The 23,644-nt window shown below is 37.6% G+C and overlaps 1 protein-coding gene across 1 annotated transcript in view; it reads left to right on the top strand.

Annotated features, from left to right (window-relative positions):
• The first annotated feature begins 443 nt into the window (after window positions 1–443).
• The window catches only part of LOC150094183 (glutamate receptor ionotropic, kainate 2-like), an 86,671-nt gene continuing 63,470 nt past the window's right edge, over window positions 444–23,644 (top strand). The window contains exon 1 of the mRNA XM_090412416.1: window positions 444–537. Coding sequence (XP_090268542.1) covers window positions 444–537 — 94 coding nt within the window. The remainder of the gene's footprint in view (window positions 538–23,644) is intronic.

Raw genomic sequence — 23,644 nt, 5'->3', positions numbered from 1 at the left:
CACCTGTTCCTACGATGGTGCGGACGTGTTTGTCGCTGACAGACATTCACCGTTCTGCACGATTCTCAGCGCCCTCTCGCGTCGCGAACGCAACACACCGACGTGTTCGTGGCAGTTCGAGCGTCAGATGTTTCTCGACTGCCAGAGCGTTGCAGCGTGCACGAGACCATGCCGGCGGTGTCACGAAACATGCTGTCATCTGGAGAGCGACACGGAACTTCGTGGCCAAGGAGAACGTCGGAAGGCAGCGTCCGCAAGTGTCACTGCAGCTGTAAAGTTTCAGGTGGTCCCGCTACAGTTTTAATCGTATCCTTGTCGTCGGCACTGAGTTTCCGCCTCTGACTGTGACAGCGGGAGGGAATTTTGTGAAGGTGCTCTCAGTCATGTCTCTGCTGCTATTGCTCATCTGTTAGTCGTAGGGCCTGTAAGTGACAGCTAGAGCGATGTTTTCAGGTACCTGCCTTCTCCTGGGATATCTAATTCTTCAGTTGCTCGTCATGAAATCGTACCCAGCATTAGCCTCCGTCGTTAGAGTAGGTAAGTCACGTGCTTCCGTTAATCAAACAATGAAATTAGCACTAGATTCTAAAGTATACCTCCTTAAAAAAAAAAAAAAAAAAAAAAAAAAAAAAAAAAAAAAAGCTGTTTCGCCCAATGGCGACTCGTCAGGTGCAGTAAGGAATAATGCAGGAAAAAAAAGTAACCAAACCGAAGTACCTAATCTTCCAAAAGAATAAACTTGCTTCAGAAATCCATTTCATCATACAATTAATTAATTTACTTTTGATTGACTGCAATTAATTATTTGAATGAATTCAAATCTTGAACTTCTTTTAATTCGGTTGATTATCTGCAGGGATAATCATCCCCTACATGAGTCTAGTTGTAGTAGACTGTATCGAAAAAGATTATAATAATAATAATGCTCATGTTTCTGTCATCATCATGGTCATTTTGCCTATCGCTTGGATCAAGACCTCTCCTCTGTTCTATATAATACCGTAAATAACTTAACTGGCATGAAGATAATAAAATTTTTATTACCTTTTCATCGTCGCTCCGATTCTTCTTAGCAATGATGGAGAAGCATTAATTTAAAAATTAATTGGAAATGCAGCCATTACTCAACTACCGTGTTAAACAGTTGAATTCAAATATCGCCCGTTACACTTGACCTTTATAATACCATTAAAACCATGACTTTTATTGATCTGACCACTGTAAGGCAGCTTTCAATCATTTACTTGTTTCTTGCTTTAATTATGTTCTCGGAATAACTTTATACATTCTTTCATTCTTCACACAAACTGAAATTCAAATATAAAAAAAATCGTATTGAACTAGTGACTGATAAAAACGTAAAGGTGAGCTGTCTGAGAGTTGATCTTTTTATAATAAAATATCTTCATTGTAGGCTTAAGAAAAGTAAAGAAAAGATACGCTGTATTTCAAAGCAATTGTGCGTGCACGCGCGCGCGATCGCAACCATGCACCCATATGTAGTTTCGATAAAATCTCATAGAATAGCCCTTTAAGCTTATTATGCAAACAATAAAACAATAACATATTCATCAAATGTGACGTCATAACGTTCACTTTTTGTTACGTAACTCCATAGTTTTTTTTAAAAAGATATTTTCCATTATTTCGATCATTCTTGCACTAGATCGCTCCTATGAAAAACACAACTACTTTATTTTTAAAATGTTTATACTAATTTATTGACTTGCTGCTATTTACTAAATGAGGATTACTTAAAGATATTCTCGGGTAGTGCTGTTCTAGGTAAGATGCAATCAATCTATAGTTTCTGTCCGTTAGGGCCATTAGCTTTTGGATGCAATCAATCAGTATGTTATCAAAGGTACTGCTTTATCTTTGGAGCCAAGTAAATTAAGATAACTAAGTAATAAAGCGTAAAGAAATCTCTTTATGTATTACAAACTAAAATGACATTAACCACACAGTTTACAACTTAGAAGAATTCAGAACAAGTTAATAATATAACGAATTATTCTACGTTACTAAGCGCTGTTTGCTAAGATGTTCTCCTCTCTTCCATAACTTAACGGGTGACAGAACTAATTACTCCACAATGAAAGTAATAACTTGTAGAAAAAGAGACTGTATTCTTCTCTTGTGAAGACTATTTAAGAGATTGTAATATTGTCATGTTAAAAATTGAGTAAACATAAGTAATTTGGAGCACCGATGTAGAAATAAGCACATATGTTATGTTTAATCTTAATACCAGATGAACATATGGTTTGTCACAATTCAGCTCCCGTACTTTTTTAACTGCGCACGTTCACATTGTTACGTATTATTCTGATGTTTTTAATAAACAGTCTACACTTTATTCTTATGTGTTGCTGCCATTGTCGTCAATTCCATATCCTGACTTTGACATAGATTAATTGTGACGTAACTCGCTGGTAAAACTTCATTTACCACTTCTTTATTTATGGAGTAGACTAAATTACACTCTCCTTTCTCATTCTGTCGCTGCAGTGTGCTTATCTTTGCCGCTGACATCCGAACGGCATCTTTAATGAGCCGATTACAACTGGCGCCACCTCGCTACCAACCGTCAAGATAAATCTAGTCCTGGGCGAAATGGAGAGAACGAGATCTGAGGGGGTCGTTCTTCAGGCCGCTTAGCCACATAGAGAAGCAAAATTGCGGCAAGTAGACGAACAAAATGATCCTCTAAATTAGGAGACATCGTGATTTAGGTCGTTTCTACGACCTCCCCCCCCCCAGTGAAATATTAACCACGTACCTAGTAGTGGCTTTTTCTTCAAACATGATGATAATAGTGAAAGTTATTGAGAATGTTTAATGAAAAAGCGAAGGAAATAAAAGAATACACCTAGTAGATGCTGTATAAGTAATATGGTAGATTTATAACAATTCCACTCATATCACACAAAACGGCACCAAAGTATATTTTTATTATTTTAGTTTGCTTTAACTCTGCTCATCAAGTGGAAAGACTGGTTTGAATGGCGTGTCTAGGACGCGAACTTTATAATCTATTTTTGAGCTGAAGGTGAGGTGATCAGTCTCATACGGAGAAAGCGATACTTACAATCCCGGAAACTACGGTTATTCATTCTACAATACAGACAAGCACACAACAAGAATGCACTCATTTAACAAAGGCAATGCATTGGTATAATCCCCGCTTCTATCGTAACTCCAAAAGGACATCGTACATCTGATTATTTTTAGCCAACAAAGGCAGGAATTCCTAATTATCAGGGGAAACTCGTGCATAGGCACTGCGTAACTGCAGCACCCCAAATTCTTCTCGATATATAAATATATTTATTAATTTATTTATATTTTCTTGTACTATTTAATTTTATCGTCAGCAATCCTATACAATTCTCTTATTTTCTATAAAAAATAATAAAAATCCATCTTGTAGCACTTAGGAGCGCGAAGGACGCTAGCAGCACTGTGTTTACCACAGTGTCATATTGCTACTCGCGCAAGCATATGCACATCATATTGAGATGCGAGCTATTAGCGTCATGCGGCACTGTCCGTCGCGCAGTTCCGTTTATATGCAGTTTGCGCCAGTAGTAGGGTGTTCGTAGTGCTTATCGTGTTTACTCCGTCTCTTTAAATACTCGGACATTACAATTAAAGACATAACATTTGTTACAATTTTTATTTTAGAGCATTATTGGGGTTCTGATAATGGATTTTATTTTTAAGTAATTTTGAATTATACCAAACTGTATAATTTTATCGATAATAAACAATATTTTTTCATGTTTAATTTTTTTTTTAATTTTTACCATAATTTTGATATTTTATCCAAACACGTATACACTGTACTTACAGTGTGTATGGATATTTCGAAAGTTGCAGCACCCACACGATTTCAAGCCACGAGCAGCCACTGCTAATTATACAGCCAACTCTTGTGAATATTTTGACCATTTTCGCCGATACTTTAGCTTATAAAATACTTAGCAAGAAAATATTATTGCAAAACATCGGTCCATAGTTGTGTCACATGACACAATCATAAGTTAGAATTCCATGTAGAATGCTAATGTGAAAGTCTGTCTAGCTTGTTCACGCGAACATTCGCGTGTAACTGAATAGTTGTGTGATGATATTGCTAGTCGTTTGTTTCTTAATCTTATTGTTAATAACCTGTGAAGATATCAAACCACAGTTCTTTATCTTTTGAGTTTATAGTAAGTATCTCGCTAACTTTCTACTTAAATTTTCGGGAGGGGTGAGAACGATCCGACTTCTATTAACAATAGTCTTAGGTTCACGCACGAAATAGGAGAATATTAAGATAAAGCATTCATCCTTTGTCGCTTTCATTGACCTGATAGTGCACCCTTTTTAGAAGGGACAACGCTGGTCACTTTCAGCTCTTTTCTATAATCAACGCCAACTCCATTCATTCCAGTAGTAGACTGAGGCGAGAATACTGTTGGCGAGGTGGACTATAACAAATTCAGATTGTTACATTTAAAATTACTCTGTTGAACTTTTGCTGTAACGCAAAGTGTACGATTACTTCTTGAGTTACTATAATGAATTTGGTATTTTAACACAACCCTCCACCAAGCAAGAAAACCAAAATAGTTCAGTGAGAGAAAGAACTAAACATTCTAAGGATTTCAGGGATCCTCCCGTTTCAATGATTACTGTGAATGCCCCTTGATCTTATTATAAAAATGGAATGTCATCCCACTGTTTTCCATAAGATATTTATAAGAGTTATTTGTAATAAGAGCTACAAAAAGGATATCGAAATCACTTAATGTAGGTTATGAGGGTAGATTGAGAGTGCGTGCGCTGCAGACCCTGATAAACAGGAGAAAGAGGGTTGATACGACAGAGATCTATAAACTTTGAGGAAGACGGTATAGAATATCGATTGATAATTTTTTTTTATTTATTATATGGACGGCGAGGGGAGTACATGAAGGTATCCATACAAGTTAAGTTTTTGTGTGGTTGAGAAAGGGATGGGGGCTAGACTTTTCTCCGAGAGATCAGTGAGTGAGTGCGTGAAACAGTTTGTCTGTTGACGTACTGCATGCATCTGCTGTGAATGAAGTTAAGATGGGGGATGTAGGGTCTCGTTTTAAATGGTGTGGTGCACCATATGTATGTTTGCAATAATATTGCGTGAGATATGACTATTTGTAGGAACATTTTCACGTATTTTATGGGCCCTATTATTTATTTACGTTTTTACAAGGGGGGGGTCTAGAAAGTTCTAATAAAACATCCAGAACAAAAATGATATTAAATCAACTGATATAACTACAAGAAAAAACGTATCAGAAAATCTGGTGATATTTCTAATGTTCATTGAACATTACAAATATCACCAGAAGTATCAATATATATACGAGAAATATCGGAAATATTTGTAATGTTGATATACCAGAAATATCAACATTAAAAATGTTTAATTTTAATTGTTCAATTAGAAACATTCAATCGCAGTTGAATGTTTCATCCAGGCTATCGAAGGAAAAGAACACTATTGATTTACAGTTCTGTATTGAATACAACTCGCAAGCTGGATTTCTTTGATGTTAAAGAAAAATAAAACAATAAAGAAAAATAAGTAAGAGTGATCTGTCACTGTTTTCTTTCTCCCAGTTGGAGCACACTCATCTAATTATTCTACTTATCCTATTTTGCAAATAATTTTAGAGATAATTAGGAATAAAATAGAAAAAGAAATGAACGAGGAACAGTTTGGATTCAGAACCAACAGAGGAACTAGAGAGGCTATAACTTGTCTAAGAATTACTGGGGAGAAAACACTAAACCATGGTGGAAAGTTGTTTTGGGGATTTCTAGATTTTGAAAAGGCATTTGATACAGTGAAACATGAAAAGCTTTTTGACATTCTGGAAAATACTGATATTGACTCTTATGACTTGGAAATTTTAAAGAGATTATATTGGTCACAAATAGCGTCAGTAGGTGTAAATGGAGAGGAAACAGGAAAATTCCCGGTGGAGAGAGGAGTCAGACAAGGATGCAAGTTATCACCATTATTGTTTAACTTTTATAGTGAACAAATGTTTAGAGAGGCACTTGAGGATGTAGAAGAAGGAATAAAATAAACGGAAGAATCATGAATAACTTAAGATATGCGGATGATGTAGTAGTGATGGCAGAAAGTGAAAATGGGTTACAACAAATTATTCAAAGAATTGAAAACTCTTGTAAAGAGTATGGATTAAGAATTAACACAAAAAGACCAAGATAATGATAATGGGTAGAAAAATAGGAGATAATGTAAAAATAAGATGTGGTGGAAAGATTTTAGAAGTGGAAAGATTTCAATGTTTAGGTAGCTGCATCTCAGAGAAAGGAACTTCAGAGTTGGACATTAGAAATAGAATAGGCAAAGCTAAATCGGCATTTATGGAAATGAAGAGAATTTTAATAAACAATAACAAAATAGGCGTTAGAATAGGAAAAGCAACAGTTTGGAGTATTGCAAGTTATGGAAGTGAATCATGGACACTCAGAAAGAGATATGGAAAGAATTAATGCATTGGAAATGTGGTGTTATAGAAAAATGGAAAAGATTAGCTATACAGAGAGAATATCAAATCAAGAAGTTTTAAGACCAGTTGGGATGGAAAGAACACTGCTCAAGAATATTATGCAAAGAAAGACTAGATTTGCAGGACATCTTCTGAGAGGTTCTTCGGGACACCTGACAAGAACTGTATTACAAGGGAAAGTTGAGGGGAAGAGAAAACGTGGAAGACCAACTAGAGAGTGGTTTAATGACATCGTGGAATGGACTGGTTTAAGAATGATGGAAGCGACAGATAGAGAGAAACGAATAGCTGCTCATCTGCTGCAACCCTTTTGCTAGAGGATGCTACCGGACGACGACGATCCTATTTTCAATATTTATTTAAGAATGGAATGATTTTAATATTTAACTGTGTTTTACAAAATTTTACAAGTTAAATGAAAGCTTTTTTTCAAGAGTATCACACACACACACACACACACACACACACACACACACACACACACACACACACACACACACACACACACACACACACACACACACACACACACACACACACACACACACACACACAAGAGAGAGAGAGAGAGAGAGATGTGCAGATTTTATAGCATGCAAGGGAATAGAAACATCCTAATATGTACCGTGGAGGAATGCTTGACGGTGAAGGATGTTCCAGAGAAGAGGCATCTGGAGTAATAGAGGAAGAAGAAAAGTGAGTTGACTTTGCAGTTGGACCACAGAAGCATGTTGAAAAGTTACTGTGCATGCTTTAAACAGCTTAATATATAGAAAGAGGGAGGTGGCACTCCAGTGGATGGATGGGGAAAATTCAAAAACCATTCAGCATGATCCTCATCGATCAGACAAAAAAAAAAAAACTGGCTACCCAATTACAAACAGCGAATGGTAAACCAAAACATGACGGTTTGGTGAGTGAGTCACCATGTCAGATGCGATTAGTTTCTCTTGAAATTTCAAGAGAAACAGCATTGGTAGTTTCTCCAAATCGTTCACGGTATATCCAGAAGTGGGAGATGTAGGCTAGGAGATCCACCGGGGATCAGAGTAGCAGAATCAGTTTCGGTGGTCATTGATTAGTTGGTGGCCTTTGGATAGTGGAAAAGTTGGTGATTCCTGAATTACTTTAGATTAGATTGAGGAGAGGAAATTAGTCAGAAGTTTACCGGCACTCGCTTATATCTATTTTTTGTAACGGGCTAAATGTAGGTTTGCTTCCATATTATGGAGGCCTGCAGTAAATGCAAACAGCATGATGTAGTGTAAAGATAATGCAGGATAGGAGCTGGTTACGGAGTACAACTTTTGAGTATAAATAATGAGGTACCATCAGAAGCAAGGTATTTTTATTATGCAGGTTATTTATTATTTTTCCGATTTCTTGTTGCCAAAAGACCACAGGACGCATTTGACCCAATGCTCCGATATTACAGAAGGTGATTTGCCGTAGTCACCTACGCAGCTATTAGATGATGAAATGATTCCAAGAGGTCAGCTTTGTCTTTAGGTGGTGTTGAAGCTGTCTGAGTGAGGAAGAGATGGAAGCATCGATATAAAGATCTGGATTTGGTGATGATTATTTTGCATTTTGTGGCATGTTGCATTACAAGATGAGAATAAGATTGGAATGTCTCTCTCATGATTCGTACGGAGTTCTGAAGTGTTTTTTGGATTGCCTTCGTACGCCCGTTGTAAGCGTCATGAGAGAAACATTCAAGTCTCATTTTTGTCTTGTGATGAAACACGTAACAAATCCAAATCCACCTGCTGCATCCAGAATTCCTGAAAATAATGGAGTGTAAGGTGAACGTTCTGTAGAAGAGGAAACTTGCACTAGATTATATTCTGAGTTAAGAGGAATACGTTCACTTGGGAAGATGTGAAGTCACACGTCTGTTTTCATTAACTTTCACCTGTTCGTGAAAGCAATATATTTTGAAGGAAAACTAATTAAGAAGAAACTGATTCAGATACTTAATGAACGAGAACGAGCTATCAAGTTGAGATTTGTGATGCAAACACTATGATGGAATTGTTTTTATAAGGGAACCAGGGCGAAGCGAACAGCGAAAAGTCAGCTACTCGAACAAACCCCAACTCAACATTAGCAGAGATCAAGAATAGCATCAACAACATAAGAAGCATCAGTGGGAAAGGAACTAGTAGAAGAATCGAATAAGTATCAGATCAACATAATAGGCGTGACGAAAACAAAGAAGATAAAACAGCTGAGGCAAAGAAGCAATAAATACAAAATGTTATATTCAGGCAATGACAATCAAGGAAAAGAAGGAGTAGCCATAGTATTCAACACAAAATACGAGGCTAATCTTCTTGAATGGCAGTCAGTCTCGAGTAGAGTAATGTGGGCAAATATGAGAATGGGGAACTGGACAATGAGACTTATTTATGCCTATGGTCCCACAGAAGGTTCTACTAAGGCAGAAGTGGAGGAATTTTTTAAGACATTAGAGAAAGCAGTTGACACAATGAAAAATGAAAATTTGTTCCCTATTAGAGATGTAAACAGCAGAGCAGAAAATGATCACCAGATATATAAGAAAGTTTGGGGGAAATTTGGAGAAAAGAGCAAAGTTCTTCTTCTTCTTCTTTCACTACGCCTTATTCCCGCTTCCTATGCAGGGTCCGCGTGTTACTTAGATGCGACTACTTGTTAGTACCACTCCCAACCGACCTGTCGCCTAGTCTGCCGCTGGGGGGGGGATATATTTTTGGCTGTAGAGGCGTATGTTCACGGGGCCGGTTTGGCTGCTTGCGGGATGAAAAACCCCAGATAAACTGGTGGGAAAAAACCCAACTGCCCGCCCCCTAGACCGGCTAACTTGGCTATGCCTGAGGAAGATCCTCAAGTTCCTTACGTCGAAGACGTAAGGAACTTGAGGAAATCGAACCTGGGACACTCCTTCCCCTGGCATATAGTTGCGAAGCGGAAAGCCACTAGGCTAACGGCGCAGACTAGAAAAGAGCAAAGTTAATAATGGCAAATACCTGTTGGATTTCAGCTGAGGACATTGACGTGGACTAAAACCATGTTTCAACATAAAAATTTGCAGAAATTCACATGGAGAGAAGATGAAAGGAATGCGAAAAATATCGGTGACTGTGTTATTGTTGATAGTGATGTTTTCTCCCTGGTGCAGGACACCAGAGTGTACGCAAAAATGTAATCACGGAGAATACAGAAAAAATGTAAGAAAGCGAAGCACTGTGTAAAACTAGTTAAACAAAAGTCATTAAAAGTCTTTGGTAAGAACATTGAAAATAAATATGAGGAAGGTGGTAAGATATTCTAAAGGATATTGAAGAAGCTTAGAAATGGAGGAATTAGAGATGATAAAGGAGACAGGAAAACTGAAGAGAATGATATTCTTGATGTATGGCGTAATAACTTTGAAAGATAACTAAATGAAACACGCAGTGACAACATGGTGGTAGAAAACACGTAACAGGAATGACATCTGGAATGCATATTGAGCTAGAAAAGCCATCAAAAGCCTGAAATGTGGCAAGGCAGCAGGGGTAGATGATATTCGCCTAGAAATGCTACAATATAAAGGTGTAAAAGTTTTAGTGGCTGCACTGCATAATTCAGAGGGTCTGGTCAGAGGATAGAATTCCAGACGATTGGAGTAAAGCTCTCATTTATATAGAAAAGGGAATAAAACTGAATGTGAGGATTACAGAGGTGTTTCCCTACTGAGAGTTACTAGTAAACTTTACGCAAACATACTTGAGAAACGGCTAAAAATTGTGAAGAAGAACAAGCTGTGTTCAAATCAAAGTCAGGATCAGATCTTCACTTTAAGACATAGTTGAGAAATCATGGGAATATGACAGAGATCTGTATTTAAGTTTTATAGATCTGGAAAACGTATGTGACAAGGTGCAAAGAGAGAAGCTATTCAAAATGCTACAATTGTGGGACGTTATAGCGAGCAATTCATAATCTTTATTTAAGCTGTAAGCCAGCAGTTAGAATTGAAGGAGGTACAGGAAGATGGTTTGGGGTTAAGTCTGGTGTGCGACAAGAGTGCGAATTATTTCCACACTTTTTCACCATATCTATATGGATGACATTATGAAGGAAAGTGGTATTAAACCTGATATCAAAATTGGAGATGTTAATCTTAGCTCTTTGGTTTATGCGGTTGATGTTATACTTCTAAATAAATCCGCTACAAGTCTGCAAGATTCTCTGACTAAATTGAATAGCTGTTGTAATAGATATGGTATGAAGGTCAGCAATAAAAAGACAAAGACAATGAAAATAGGCAGAATCATTGAAAAAGTCAACTGTGTTGTGAATGGAGAACCTGTGGAACAAGTAAAACATTTCAGCTACTTAGGCACAATTTTTACTGAAGATGGTAAACTAAATATAGAAATTGACAACAGAATCAGCAAAGCTGGTATGGTGGGAAGTCAACTGAATAAATTCATATGGAATAAGAAAGAAATTAGTCGGAACACTAAATTAGCTGTATACAGGACAGTGTTCAAATCACTTATGGATCTGAGAGCTGGGTCAGAAGTAAAACACTTGACCAGAGACTAGAGACCGCAGATATGAGAGTCCTGAGAAAGATTATAAGCATGAACAGATGGCATCAGTGGCAATATCATATTAAAAATGAAGATACTAGGAAAGAACATGACCTTGTCAGCATCCAGGAATGCGTTAGCAGAGCTAATCTCAGTTGGTATGGTCACTTAAACAGAATGGGCGAGGAAAGATTAGCAAAACAAGTGTTCTCTGCCAGGTTGGCAGGAAAACGACCCAGAGGAAGATCAAGATATAGGTGGATTGATACGGTACAAAGTGCCTTAGACCAGTGATTCTCAAACTTCTGGATGTCAGGGCCCCTTTGCAAAAATTAAAATATTTCACGGCCCCCCTCGAAAAAAAATCGTAATAAAGAGATATATTATTATAATATTCATTGTATTTATATTCAATACAAAACATAGACAGCGAATATTGCAAAAATCAAATGCATATATTACATTTTTTGCCTCTTACCGTTTGGTTCTGAAGATGATGCGGGCTGTTCTGGTAAAATATGAAATACTGTCCTTTTTTTTTTGAGTCTGTTTCTGCTTCTTCTGATTGTTCGCGGGAATATTTTTTATTTTTTATCAGCCACTTATCCATCTCAGGGTTACATTTTTTAACGTAGAATAGATCAAATAATATCACCACTTACCGATACTGCACACCACAGACTGATAACATGAGATTAGTGAATATTACCTGAATGAGGGAATCCCCGGACCAGGAACATTTTTCTCTTTTGTGACTTTTCTCCCTTTAAGGTAATTAATCCTAACGCGAAACAGACAGCAAAGGCAGGTTATTAAAACGTGCATATGACTGGTGCGGTATTAACAAAAGATCGCGCTTAGTTTTAACACTTTTACGAATTTTAGCACATTCGGTAGAATTTTATTGCTGCCTTGGGAAATCGAACTCACACACATCTAATTAATAATAGTTTTTAGTTAGATACTGAGTTTGCCCATGCAACATATGGTTTTGTTTCAGTCTATACAGCATAGTTTCTGTATGAGGGGACATGTGATTCATTAATTAGTGTGTTTTTATTCCAGTTGTCTCTAATTGCACTATTTGTTGAGAAATATATTACACAGACTCCTCATACCTTATTCACTGGCATAATAAACTACTTGTTTTTATTGCCTCTGCAGTATAGTGGCTGTTAGGGAGGGCATGTTTACCACTGCAAGGGAGTTACTATCTCCCTACATGAACTTGTTTAAGCTTTTTGTCATGTGTGAAGTATATGCGAAATTTTTATTGGTAACAGAAAACTAGCTCGGATGACAGTGATAATATAAAACGAGTTTTGATATGTATATAAAGTCAATATCAACAGTCCCTGATTACGAACGCGAATGCGTGATGAAAGGGACAGGAAGATTTGGAGCTTCCCTGGAGAACATTCGAAGTAAATACAATTAACCACTGCTTTGAAATGAAACATATGAATAAGCAATATTTACTAATATTCGTTAAGCGCCGAAATACGCAGGAAGCAAAGTTTTTGAACCAACACCAATGTGTGGATTTTTCCATTAAGATATAAAAAATAACAAAAAAGAAATAATAAATAATAAAAGTTAAATACGTTTCTTTTAAAATAAAAAAATCTACTTAGTCTTAAAACATTTTAAATTTGTTTTCATTATTTCACGGCCCCCCTCAACAAAACCTACGGCCCCAAGGGGGCCACGGCCCACAGTTTGGGAAGCGCTGCCTTAGACGATAGAAATATAAGATCTGGTAATGTTGGAGTCCTGACAAGTAACAGACTGATTTGGAGGAAAATTGTAGATAGGAAGTTAGTAATGATGTAAATTTTTCATGAAGTACTATCACATTCTGTACACCGTCTGAGAATAGATGTCAGAAATTTGATGATGATGACTAATTAAGAAAAGATAAAGAATGTTGGAGATACAAAATGCTGATATTCAGGTTGATAGATGGACGATTTATATTTGATCGTTTCTTACTGCAAATACTTCCGTATTTCTCCAGTTTGGTCTGTGGAAATGAAAACAATAGTCAATTGGAGTTGGATCCAAGAGGTTAGAGAGATTTTTTGAATTTGGATTGAAGTAAAGACAGAACGCTGAAGTATATGAGATGACGGGAGATGAATAAAGATGAAATAGGGGGTCGGTTTTTTGTAAATGTAAATGCACATCATTTATGTTTTTTTTTTTTCTGAAATTTGGTGAAATGCACGAGGAAATAATTTTCATGGGAAGATTTGTATGACAGTTTTGGATTTATTTATTTAGAGAGATTTTAACTGCGGAGACGCTATAGTTGTTTCTGATTCTTTCGTGACTAATTTTGTGGATCGCCAAAGTTAGATTCCTGTCCAGGTACTACTATCAGTCAGAGTACATGGAAATTGAATTATGCATCAGCTAATCAGAAAAAAAAACATCCTGATGCGGGTTAAATCCCGTGTATTATCTAGCGGTCTACCTGTGGAACAAATTTTCTCCTGTATCCTCGAATAAATGAGGTTTTAGATCTCCACAACTTCCACTACAGGAAGAAAGAAAGAAAGTGAGGGTTGATAGAACCTGGTACCGCTATTCTGGAGACTAAATATAGAATCAGCCGCTTCATGCGTCCGCTTAACAAGATGGTGTTTCGCTCTGCGCTGAAATTCATCTGCCATCAAGAGAACTAGCTGGCATTTTCCTTGAACTCGCCGAATTTTTAGGACCATGTTGTAGAAACGGCCACATCGTCGGAAGGTACGGATTATAACTAATAAGGAAAAAAAATAGCGTACTGTTCTTCTGTCTATTATTGGTCCATGCGTTTATTTCAACAAACAAAACGAATCCCACTGGAAGTGTTAAAATATTTTTTTTACCTTCGCGAGAAATTTCGATCTTATTTGGTACCGATCTATAGGGACATTTGAAAATACCAAAGTAAGTCCATCCGGCTATTTTCACGCTTTCGGTTATATTTGTCTTTAATTTAAGTTTGGTTGATTCGACGCAAGACACTTTGCAATACTTCTGATAATAATTATGATATTTTAACTCATGTTCAGTAATATTTCATACTACTTCGTTCTAATCTAGTTAGTGCCAGTCTGGTTGGCCGAGTGGTTAGCGTATCCACTCTCCAGTCAAGCGGCTGCTGGTTCGAATCCTGCCTAGGTATGGGTGTCTGTGATTGTCTTCTACCTTCATACATTCACTCATACAAGTGAATAAATACTCTCCCAAGATGGACTGGGTCACCACGGGAGAAGTAGACCCAACCCTCCCTCAATGGGAGAGGTCTTCATCCTGTAGTGGGGAATTTTTAGTGCGCGTGTAATGAAATTAATGTCCGCGTGGTTAGCCTAGTGACTTTGCGCTTCGCAACAACCTTATGCATGGGGAAGGAGTGTCCTTTTGATTCCCATCGACGACGTGAGGAGCTTAAGGATCTTTCTCAATCAGCCAAGTTATCCCGGCATGGACAGCATGGTTTTTCTTCTCAGTTTAGCTGGGTTTTTTCCTCCCGCATGCAGGCAAACCGGCCCCGTGAACACACACCAATACAGTCAGGAATACTTAAGACAATCCCTCTGAACTGTCAGCTATGCCGGTCCCGAGCCAGGATAAAAATAGCGAGGATTGAGGTGGTGCCGTACCTCCCCGTAAAAGGGGCTCACTGCCGTTGAATCACCATACGAAATGAATGAATTATTTTAATGTGTAGTACACTTGGCAATAAAAGCACCACAAGATAAAATAACAAGGAAACGTTTCTCTGGCAAGCAGTTTTTAGAGGAATGCAACCATATACCTGTAATTCAAATCATCAAGGCCATTATTATAATCATAAACCTTTGTAAATTTCAATGAAATCCCCTCTTTATTTGTGTTGTCTCTAAGATTGTACCTTTAAAATAGAAGTCAGTTTTCCTAAGTGTAACCACTCGTGCAAGATATGAATGGGTTCGCTTTCTTGTACACTTTCTCCACTCGGAAATAATCTTTCTCAGGCAGTAATTTAAATGCTGGTCTGGTTGGCAGAACGGATGGTGGATCCGCTCTCCAACCAACAGATTAGGGAACGTGTAAAATGTATGTTTGTGATTGTCATTGTCTTTAATTTGATTATTTTCCCTGTACGGATCACTACTCTGCATTTTTTTTTATAATTACCCCACACAAGAAAGGTCACTAGACTTATAACAATACTACAAGTTGGGGAGTAATTCAGTAGAGAGAAGTAATCGATTAATGTGTTTCTTAGAGTTGGATGTTGTACTTAACGGGAAAAACAGCACGAGGGGAGATTGTTCCAAGAACAGAGACAAATGGAATGAAGAAAGATGGTGAGAAGTTAGTTCGCATGTTTGCAGTTGGACACTGTGAGTGTTGGCCACTGGCTGCTCTATTTGTTAGATGATTAGAAGAAATTGGAGAAATCTTAGTGGACAGCGGAGCAATGACCATGAAAGTGCCTAGAAAAATGCACAACAGAGCACCTAGGGGGATGCTACTGAAGGGAGTCTGTGGGCAAAGGATTATCAATTAAACGGATTGCCTTCTTCCGTATATCATAAGAATTCTTTGGGAGAATTTTGGTGCATCGCCTCAAATGTGAGAACAATGTTCCAAGGTTGGTTGGATCTGAGATTTATAAAAGGCTAGGAGTTGAACAGAAGAGAATTAAAGTTTTGAACGAAAAAGAACACCAAGCTTTTTAGAGGCTGAGTAGGCTACGGATAGAATAAGTTAGTGCCAGGATAATGTGAATAAGGATAATCTTGAAAGAATATTGGAATAAGTAGGAACTTTTTTGCATATAATAAGAGATGTCTGAGTTTTTATTAGCATTAAAATTCACTTTGTCTTCATCCCATTTGAGATGCGGAGTACTGTCATTAGCAAAACAGAATTTCAATTCAAAGACAGAAGGTCATTGACATAAAGGAGACAGAGCGTGGGTGAGAGTGCAGAACCCTGGAATATCCCAGCGTTGACAGAAAAATATGATGAGAGGAACCCCCCCATCCACCATGACACCTAGAGGACGACAATTGAGGAATCTTGCAATCCATAGTGCAGGAGGGAGGTCATAAGATGGTTGCTTCTTCAGGAGGCCAGACACAATAAAATGCCTTTGAAATATCAAGCGTGACCCAAATCTTTCCATGGCCTGTACCCAAAGGTGAATAAGGTTGGCCAGAAGGTCTGTTGTAGAACGAGAATGGCAGAGTACATATTGTGTGATCGCTAAAAATTTGGTGGGTTTCGAAGTGGTAAACAAACTGATTGTTGATGACTTTCTCCATCACATTTTGAAAGTAATCAAGTGAATACAATGGGATGATAGTTTGATGGCTAACTTTTGTCTTTTTAAGGTAAACAGATAAAGGTGCTTCCATGCTATTGGGTAGATGCCATAGAAATATGATAGCTTATATAGGCGACACAGGATCGGTGTTAATTCTCGGACACACGTTTTGAGCCAAAGTGTGGAATACAATCTAAACCAGGTGTCTTACTAAGGCATGAAGATTAATCAGGATTTTCTTGGTGAAGGCGAAAGATCAAAGGAAGCATACAACGGACTGTAGTGGTGTAGGATGTGGTTTGTCTTGATGAGAAGTGGAGGAAAATTCTGATGCCAAAAGTCTGCTTTATCCTTGAGAGAAGTTACCATCGATAACTTCTCTCAAGGATAAAGTTGTTGAAAGAATAAAGAAGATTGGTGTTCGGTGGGTTGATTAACTGTTTGTGATTGATCATGCTGATGGCAGATCCAACTTCTCTTCTTGCTTGATCTGTGAAATTGGAGAAGAGTTTCATGTACGTTAAAATCGTCTAGGAAGAAATTCTCACAATAGTAAGAAATCTTGAGCAGGAGCAGATCGAAGAGCTGGGATTCCAGATTGGATGGCCTTTAGCAAGAAATACGAGATTTGACGAAATCACATGTTCCTTCCTTTTTTTGCAGAAATGAGTAGAAGATCGGGTTTTGATGTCTATAGGTGGTATTTAATGTTTGTATTGATGTCTCGAATGTTGGTGAAGTGTGAAGTGAATGTGGAAGTGTTTTATTGGAAAAACTTATAGTGTTCTTTTAGTGTTTTTCTTTTCTTTTTTTGGGGGGGGGTTATATTTTTATTTTTAATAACGTTTTGAAAATTTTGTTGTACTTTTCATATTTTTGTTATATTTTTATTTTTATGAAAGATTTTTATATTCGCAGTTAAAACGTTAACATTTAGATATCTTTTATATAAGAGTTGTTAATTCAGGACACTAAAGAGCAAGGGCATGTTGCTGGCGTGAGCGACTTGTGTACATAACTCCCACACAGGGAGTTATGTACACTCCAGTCCAAGTGTGAACTCGGAAAGTACTCCTACACACCACTAACAGTCTTCCTCTAGACGCGATGTGGCAGAGTGAGCTGCAGCCAATCAGGAAGCTTCCAACAGATGCTTTGCCATCGAGTTTGGTCCAGTGTGCTGTTTGGCCGACTGCTGTACCCTCAAATGGAACAGAAACTAGCTCTTTAGTTCAATAAGAAATGTGTTAAGAACTTGCCCAACAAAGCCATCACCCGCATAGGAAGAAAGTGGGAACAGAACCCCGAGGCCCGTTTCTGGAGATGACACATGGCAGCAACTACTTGATGCTTACACTGTGAAGCAAATTACGTAAGTAAAATTGCTTACTGGAGACTTGAAGTGACCTGAAAAGCGTCATGTTTGATCTCACTAGTAGAGGTTGATGGATGCATCATCATCATCACATCTCCTTCATCTTGGCTTGACTTACATATCTAACCTTTAGCACAAGCAAATTACTTTCACGGCTTCTTTGTCCTTCAAGACAGTGTTGGTCAGTGGAGACTGAGATGAGAAGTGGGCGTTTCATGCTAACCTTAGAATTCTCTTATCGTATTTGGGATAGTTCACCAAAACTCTATTGAGAATGAGTGTTGCTCTGAAGAGGGGCATCCTCATAATCGCAATCCCCTTTCTCATAGCCGTTCTCTTTCTTCTTTGTATCCCTTCGACAGAACTTTTGAGAACTGTTCGCTGAACCGGTCAACACTGCGCCACACACTTTCTTTTATGCCTGTAAGAACAAGAGCAAATACCAGTCAACATCCCTACAAAGTTCAACTTCAAACGTATCGAACGAACTTCATATTTTCTTCTTTCATTCTATTTATCTTTGTTCTTCGAAACGGCCTTCACCGCACCGTTTTCTCTAAGGACCTTCAAGAAATATGTCAATAGTCCCTTCTATCTCCTTAACCACTTGTACCCAAAACACCAGTGAGCTACAGGTTTCGCTGCATCTCTTGTGTAGGGTAGATATCAAAAGATGTAATCCTAGCTAATCCATAGCACTGAAGTGACGCAGGTTTACAGTACTTTTATTTGTATGTTTAACATTGCTGGATAATGATAAGAACAACCACAATTGCGAAAAGCTCACCACCTAGAATAATCTACGGAACGTGTTGTTTTAGAGGTCTTCCGTGAGCCGACTTACACTAATCATGAACTTTATGCTTCGTCCTTCACTTTCCTTCTCAGAAGTTAGTCATTATCTACACCCTTAAGGGCCGAGAAAGCTCTTTCTTTTAAAATGAAGACAAACTTAGGGAAGAACTTGAAACCTTATCCCTTTCTTTGATCCTTAATGGATGTTCCAAAAATACAGTCAACAGGATTTTATTTTCAAGTACTCCTCTTCTCCAGAACCAGAACATCCAGTACAGAGATTCGATCTTCATCCCATCCATCTGTTACGTTGTTCTGCTCAGATATCGCAATATCTTTCAAACCAAATCAAAGTGTTTGTAGTCTTCTCAGATCTCTAAAAGATCTTCTACAAGCATCTTGGGATCTATAATATATCGTGGTCATGTGGTCTTGCTTACGTGTGGAACACAAGTCGTGGTTTCGAGGTGAGAAAGAAAGAATATATTAAACATGTTGGAGGTTTTTTCCCACTTGATTAGACTATAATAAATTTAGCTTAATCCTTTATCCAAGTAAGCAAACAAAGTTTGCGCCTGAAGTATCTTCAGAACCGGTCTGGGTAGTGATCCTTCCCCTTAATACATAGCATTATACATGTCCGCAAAGAGATGTTCTTTGCATTATGGGAGATACTGAGACAAGGAGTGATGAGAGCTTGGTCCACCTTTATCACGGGTTGCCCCGGTCCTGAAGATACTTCAAGCGCAAACTTTGTTTGCTTACTTTGATAAAGGATTAAACTAAATTTATTATAGTCTAATCAAGTGGGAAAAAAACTTGCAACATCTTTCTCTAAATCCACAGTAATTTAATAATAAGGTGGTACACCTTTTGGCAACTTCTAAGGTAAATATGACTTCTCCATTGCTTTTGCCTTAGTATCACCACCTCTGGGTCTGGCTCCACACTGATGAGACCTCAATAAAGGGTCGAAACCGGTTTGGGTAGTGGCCCTTTCCTTAATGCATAGCTGTATACATGTCCGCAAGGATATGTACTTTGCATTATGGGAGATACTGAGACAAGGAGTGATAAGAGCTTGGTCCACCTTTACCACGAGTTGCCTCAGTCTTGAAGATACTTCAGGCGCAAACTTTGTTTGCTTACACTTGGATAAAGGATTAAACTAAATTTATTATATTAAAGATGTTGAGCACGAAAGAAAAATCTGCTCTGGCTCATCATAATTCAGCTACAAACGATCATTGAATGAATTCATCCACCATGCTGTACTTAGAAGAAAACTTATTTTCTAGATAAATCAAGGCTCTACGACAGTTTACCAAAGATTGGATTTCATCGGTAAATCTGTTATTATATCTTTTTTCCATATCGCATTTCAGTGTCTTCAGCAATTATCTGCAATCTCTACAAAGTGACAGTTGACGCGCGTCCAGCGATATTGCAGACGTGTTAATACGAACCGTTTTATTATTCTCTTCTAACGATTTTCAGAGTTCCCATTCACCAGTGTTTTTATTCGTTTCTTTATACGAAAAACCCCGAAGAAGCCACCAGTTTTGAACTCTTGAGAAATACAAAATTAGATTTCAGTGAATGTACGCAACTAAAAAACTGGAAGAAACAAGGAATTAGTTCGATCATTTAGTATTCGTTCTATGTGCATTATTGGTGAATATCCGTGCGTGGAAAGGGGGGGGGTAGTAATGTTCATATTTATCCTTCCAGACCTCTTCTCTATAATCACGTGAGATTCATAAAATATTCAAGCAAATCAGCGTAAAAAATGCCGTTTTCTTTAATAATAAAAATCTTAATATTGACTTCTACATATAGAAAAGATAATGAAAAAGATAATCGGCAAAAATAGAACTTTAATAATGTTAGCTTTGCTACCGTTTTATCGTCTCAGCTATAATTTAGCCCGTTCTGAACTAGGACTCATTAGTTTTCAACGTTAGTGCCAACGCAGCAGTTTTTATTATTATTATTCACTCTTGGAGTAGAATTATTATTAAACCGAAGCTTTTCTTAGTCCACATCCGGGTCACCAAAATCAGCAGTTGTGCAGGAGCACATAATTTCCCGTTCAAAACAGCTGCCAGTCTCAAACGTGGCTCAACGCGCGTTTTGTCATGATCCCGTCAGAGACACGTGCATTCTCTCAGTGATAGATGACGAAGGAAGGCTATATACCGTATCCGGAAGACAATTACGAAATAAAAAATGAAAAAAAAAAAACGCGTTAAAAAAGTTTGGATTTAAAGCTAAACCTTTTCTGTAACGAAACGTCTAAGTCCAGGATGATTCCATTATTCATGTAGCACTAATAATAAGTTATGACGTTACGATGACGTCATTTCGATAGCAAAAAAAAAATGTTAAAAGTCACGAATCATTAATAATTTCGGTCTTGTAGAAGGTGATTTCTACTATAGCGTCTGTCGATAGGAAGTGAAGCAGTGCGCATGCGTGGAGTTTTTATTTTTAACAATTACCTGTTTTTCTATCTTTATTTTGTTAATTTGACGGTAAGGATGCTGTCAATCTTTTACTTATCAGAAAACATTTTAACACCAAAAAGGTGGGCTAAATCATCGCCATCGAAAATTGTAAATACTGACTGACTTTTGTGGGACCGTGAAATATTGGAATTCAGTTTTTTATGATTATTATTTAGGACAGAAACGTGCTATCATGACATTAACAACCAGGAAACATAAATGCATCACTGCGTGGTTGGACAGCTCCCGTCATAATAAAGAAATATGAGGACGTCGTTAAAGTGGGGGCAATACGATAGCGGAAAATAAATACTGCCTACTCCTAGCAAAAAATCTCAGAAATCTGGCAGAAATTTATAAAGTCATGAATTATTAATAAACTTCTAAGGAATAAAAATCATAATAATTAGGAATATTTAGTGATTTAATTTTCAGTATTTTTTTAATGTGGCTTCCATCCAAGAAAACTTTTTCTGTAAACCTGGCAATAGTCCATTCGTACTGCGGGCCTGGCTAGGCTTTTTTTTTTCTTATTATTAATTTCAGATATATTTTTACATAGTAAGAAAACCTACGCTAGAGGCCAACCATGGAACTTTTTTAAGCCACTTCAGGTCTCCAATAAGCAGGGAAGTGATCTCACGCCGAGAGATGAAAGTCATCTGATAGCTAAAGATAATCACAAACGTCCATGCTTACGTGATGCTTCCTCACTGATGTGTGCTGACATCAGTGAGGAAGATCCGTCGCAAACTAAAGAGTACTACCCCGTAGTTGTTCGATTGTTATCTCATCTCCGCAATATGCAGCTTTTTTATGTTCGGAAGTCATTTGAAAGTTCCATGTTTCAACACGATTAGAACTTACATTTTCCCAATATAAAAAGCCAACGCCTCAGTGTACGTAAGAGTAAGAGGTGAATGTTTTATTCTGTTGTTGGTGATGATTATTTAAGGGAGGGGAAATTGGTATTGATACAAATTTTGTTTAGTCTTCTTATTCTCACGGTCTTATATAAGAGGGTGGTCAGAAAAGTTCTCGGCCTAATATTGAAAAAACGAATTTCTAATTTTAAAATTATTTTAATTTTTCAACATGATCTCCCTTAAGACTAATACATTTATTCCATCGATGCTTATCCCGTCCCTGTAGTGGTTCTCAGTAAGATCTGCAAAATACTCCTCTACAGCTGCAATCACTTTGATTCGAAGAAAAAAGCTGACAAGCGCGAGGAAGAGTTTTAGTTTTGGGAAGAGATAGAAGTTAGAGGGAGGCAAATCTGGGGAATAAGGTGAATGTTCCAACAATTCATAGTGCAAATTCCTTAATTTTCTCGTTGCCAAAACACCTTTGTGGGCAGGTGCATCGTCCTGATGTCAGATAATTTTTTCTTTCTGCAAACCGGGTGTTTTCTCACGAATTTTTTCTTCTAGTCTGGTTAAAAGATCGGAATAATATTCCCCGGTTATTGTTTTACCCTTTTCAAGATTATTAATAAACAAAATGTTATTTGACGCTGAACAACCGGCTTCTGTCCATTGTTTTGACTGCTATTTGGATTCGGTGTGTAATGATGAATCCAAGTCTCATCCATAGTAATAAATCGACGCACAAAATCAGTTTTATTCTCGTTAAAACGCTCCAAGCACTGTTCAGAGATTTTCATGCGAGTGCGTTTTTGATCTGCTGTGAGCAAGCATGGCACGCATCTTGCGCAAAGCTTTTTCATTTGCAATTCTTCGTGCAAAATATATCCTACACGTTCTTTTGAAATGCCATAGTCTCAGCAATTTCACGCACTTTGACTCACCGGTCATCCAATACCATATCGTGCACTTGATCAATGATTTCTGGTGTTGTTACACTTTTTGGACATCCTTCACGTGAATCACATTCAAGGCTGTTACGACCACGTTTAAACTCGGCAGCCCATTTCTTAATTGTCGAAAAAAACGAAGGAGAAGAGTGCCCATAAACTTCTGTGAACTTCGAATGAATTTCTTTTGTCGTTAAACCTTCTTTTACGAAGAATTTTAGAACCGCATGATACTCAATTTCATCCATTTCAAGGGATACAGACAGCATTTTTGCTTCAGACAGCTGCATAAAACAAACTACTTCATAGAATGACTTGCAATTTCACATGGATGCTTATGACAGATGTTACCATTTTAAAAAAGCCTTGCCGATAGTGTTGCCATATATGGTCGAGGGCAAGAACTTTTCAGACCACCCACGCATTTCATTCTGAAGCTTAGACAATGACGCATAATCCGTATTACTTGAGGATATGCTGAAAATTTTAATCTGTCTTATTAGAAACGTTTTTGCCATTAACAGAAAAAGACATTGCTTCATTGTACTCTTGAAATTGTAAACAACTTTGCCTTTGTTGCTGTCCCAGATGAGAGCAGCTGTTGGGAACCAGAAACAGCTTATTAATTGAATACTCGTACATTTAAGCCACGTGAAATTAATGCACCAAGTCAGATATGCTGAGAAAACTGGAATGATTTCAG

Source organism: Typopeltis vanoorti, chromosome 22 (genome assembly GCF_054136105.1).
Source record: "Typopeltis vanoorti isolate ZY-2024b chromosome 22, IOZ_Tvanoo_1.0, whole genome shotgun sequence".
Classification (NCBI taxonomy): Eukaryota; Metazoa; Arthropoda; class Arachnida; order Uropygi; family Thelyphonidae; genus Typopeltis; species Typopeltis vanoorti.
The sequence above is the reverse complement of the archived record's forward strand: the minus strand, read 5'-3'. Positions and strand labels throughout refer to the sequence as shown.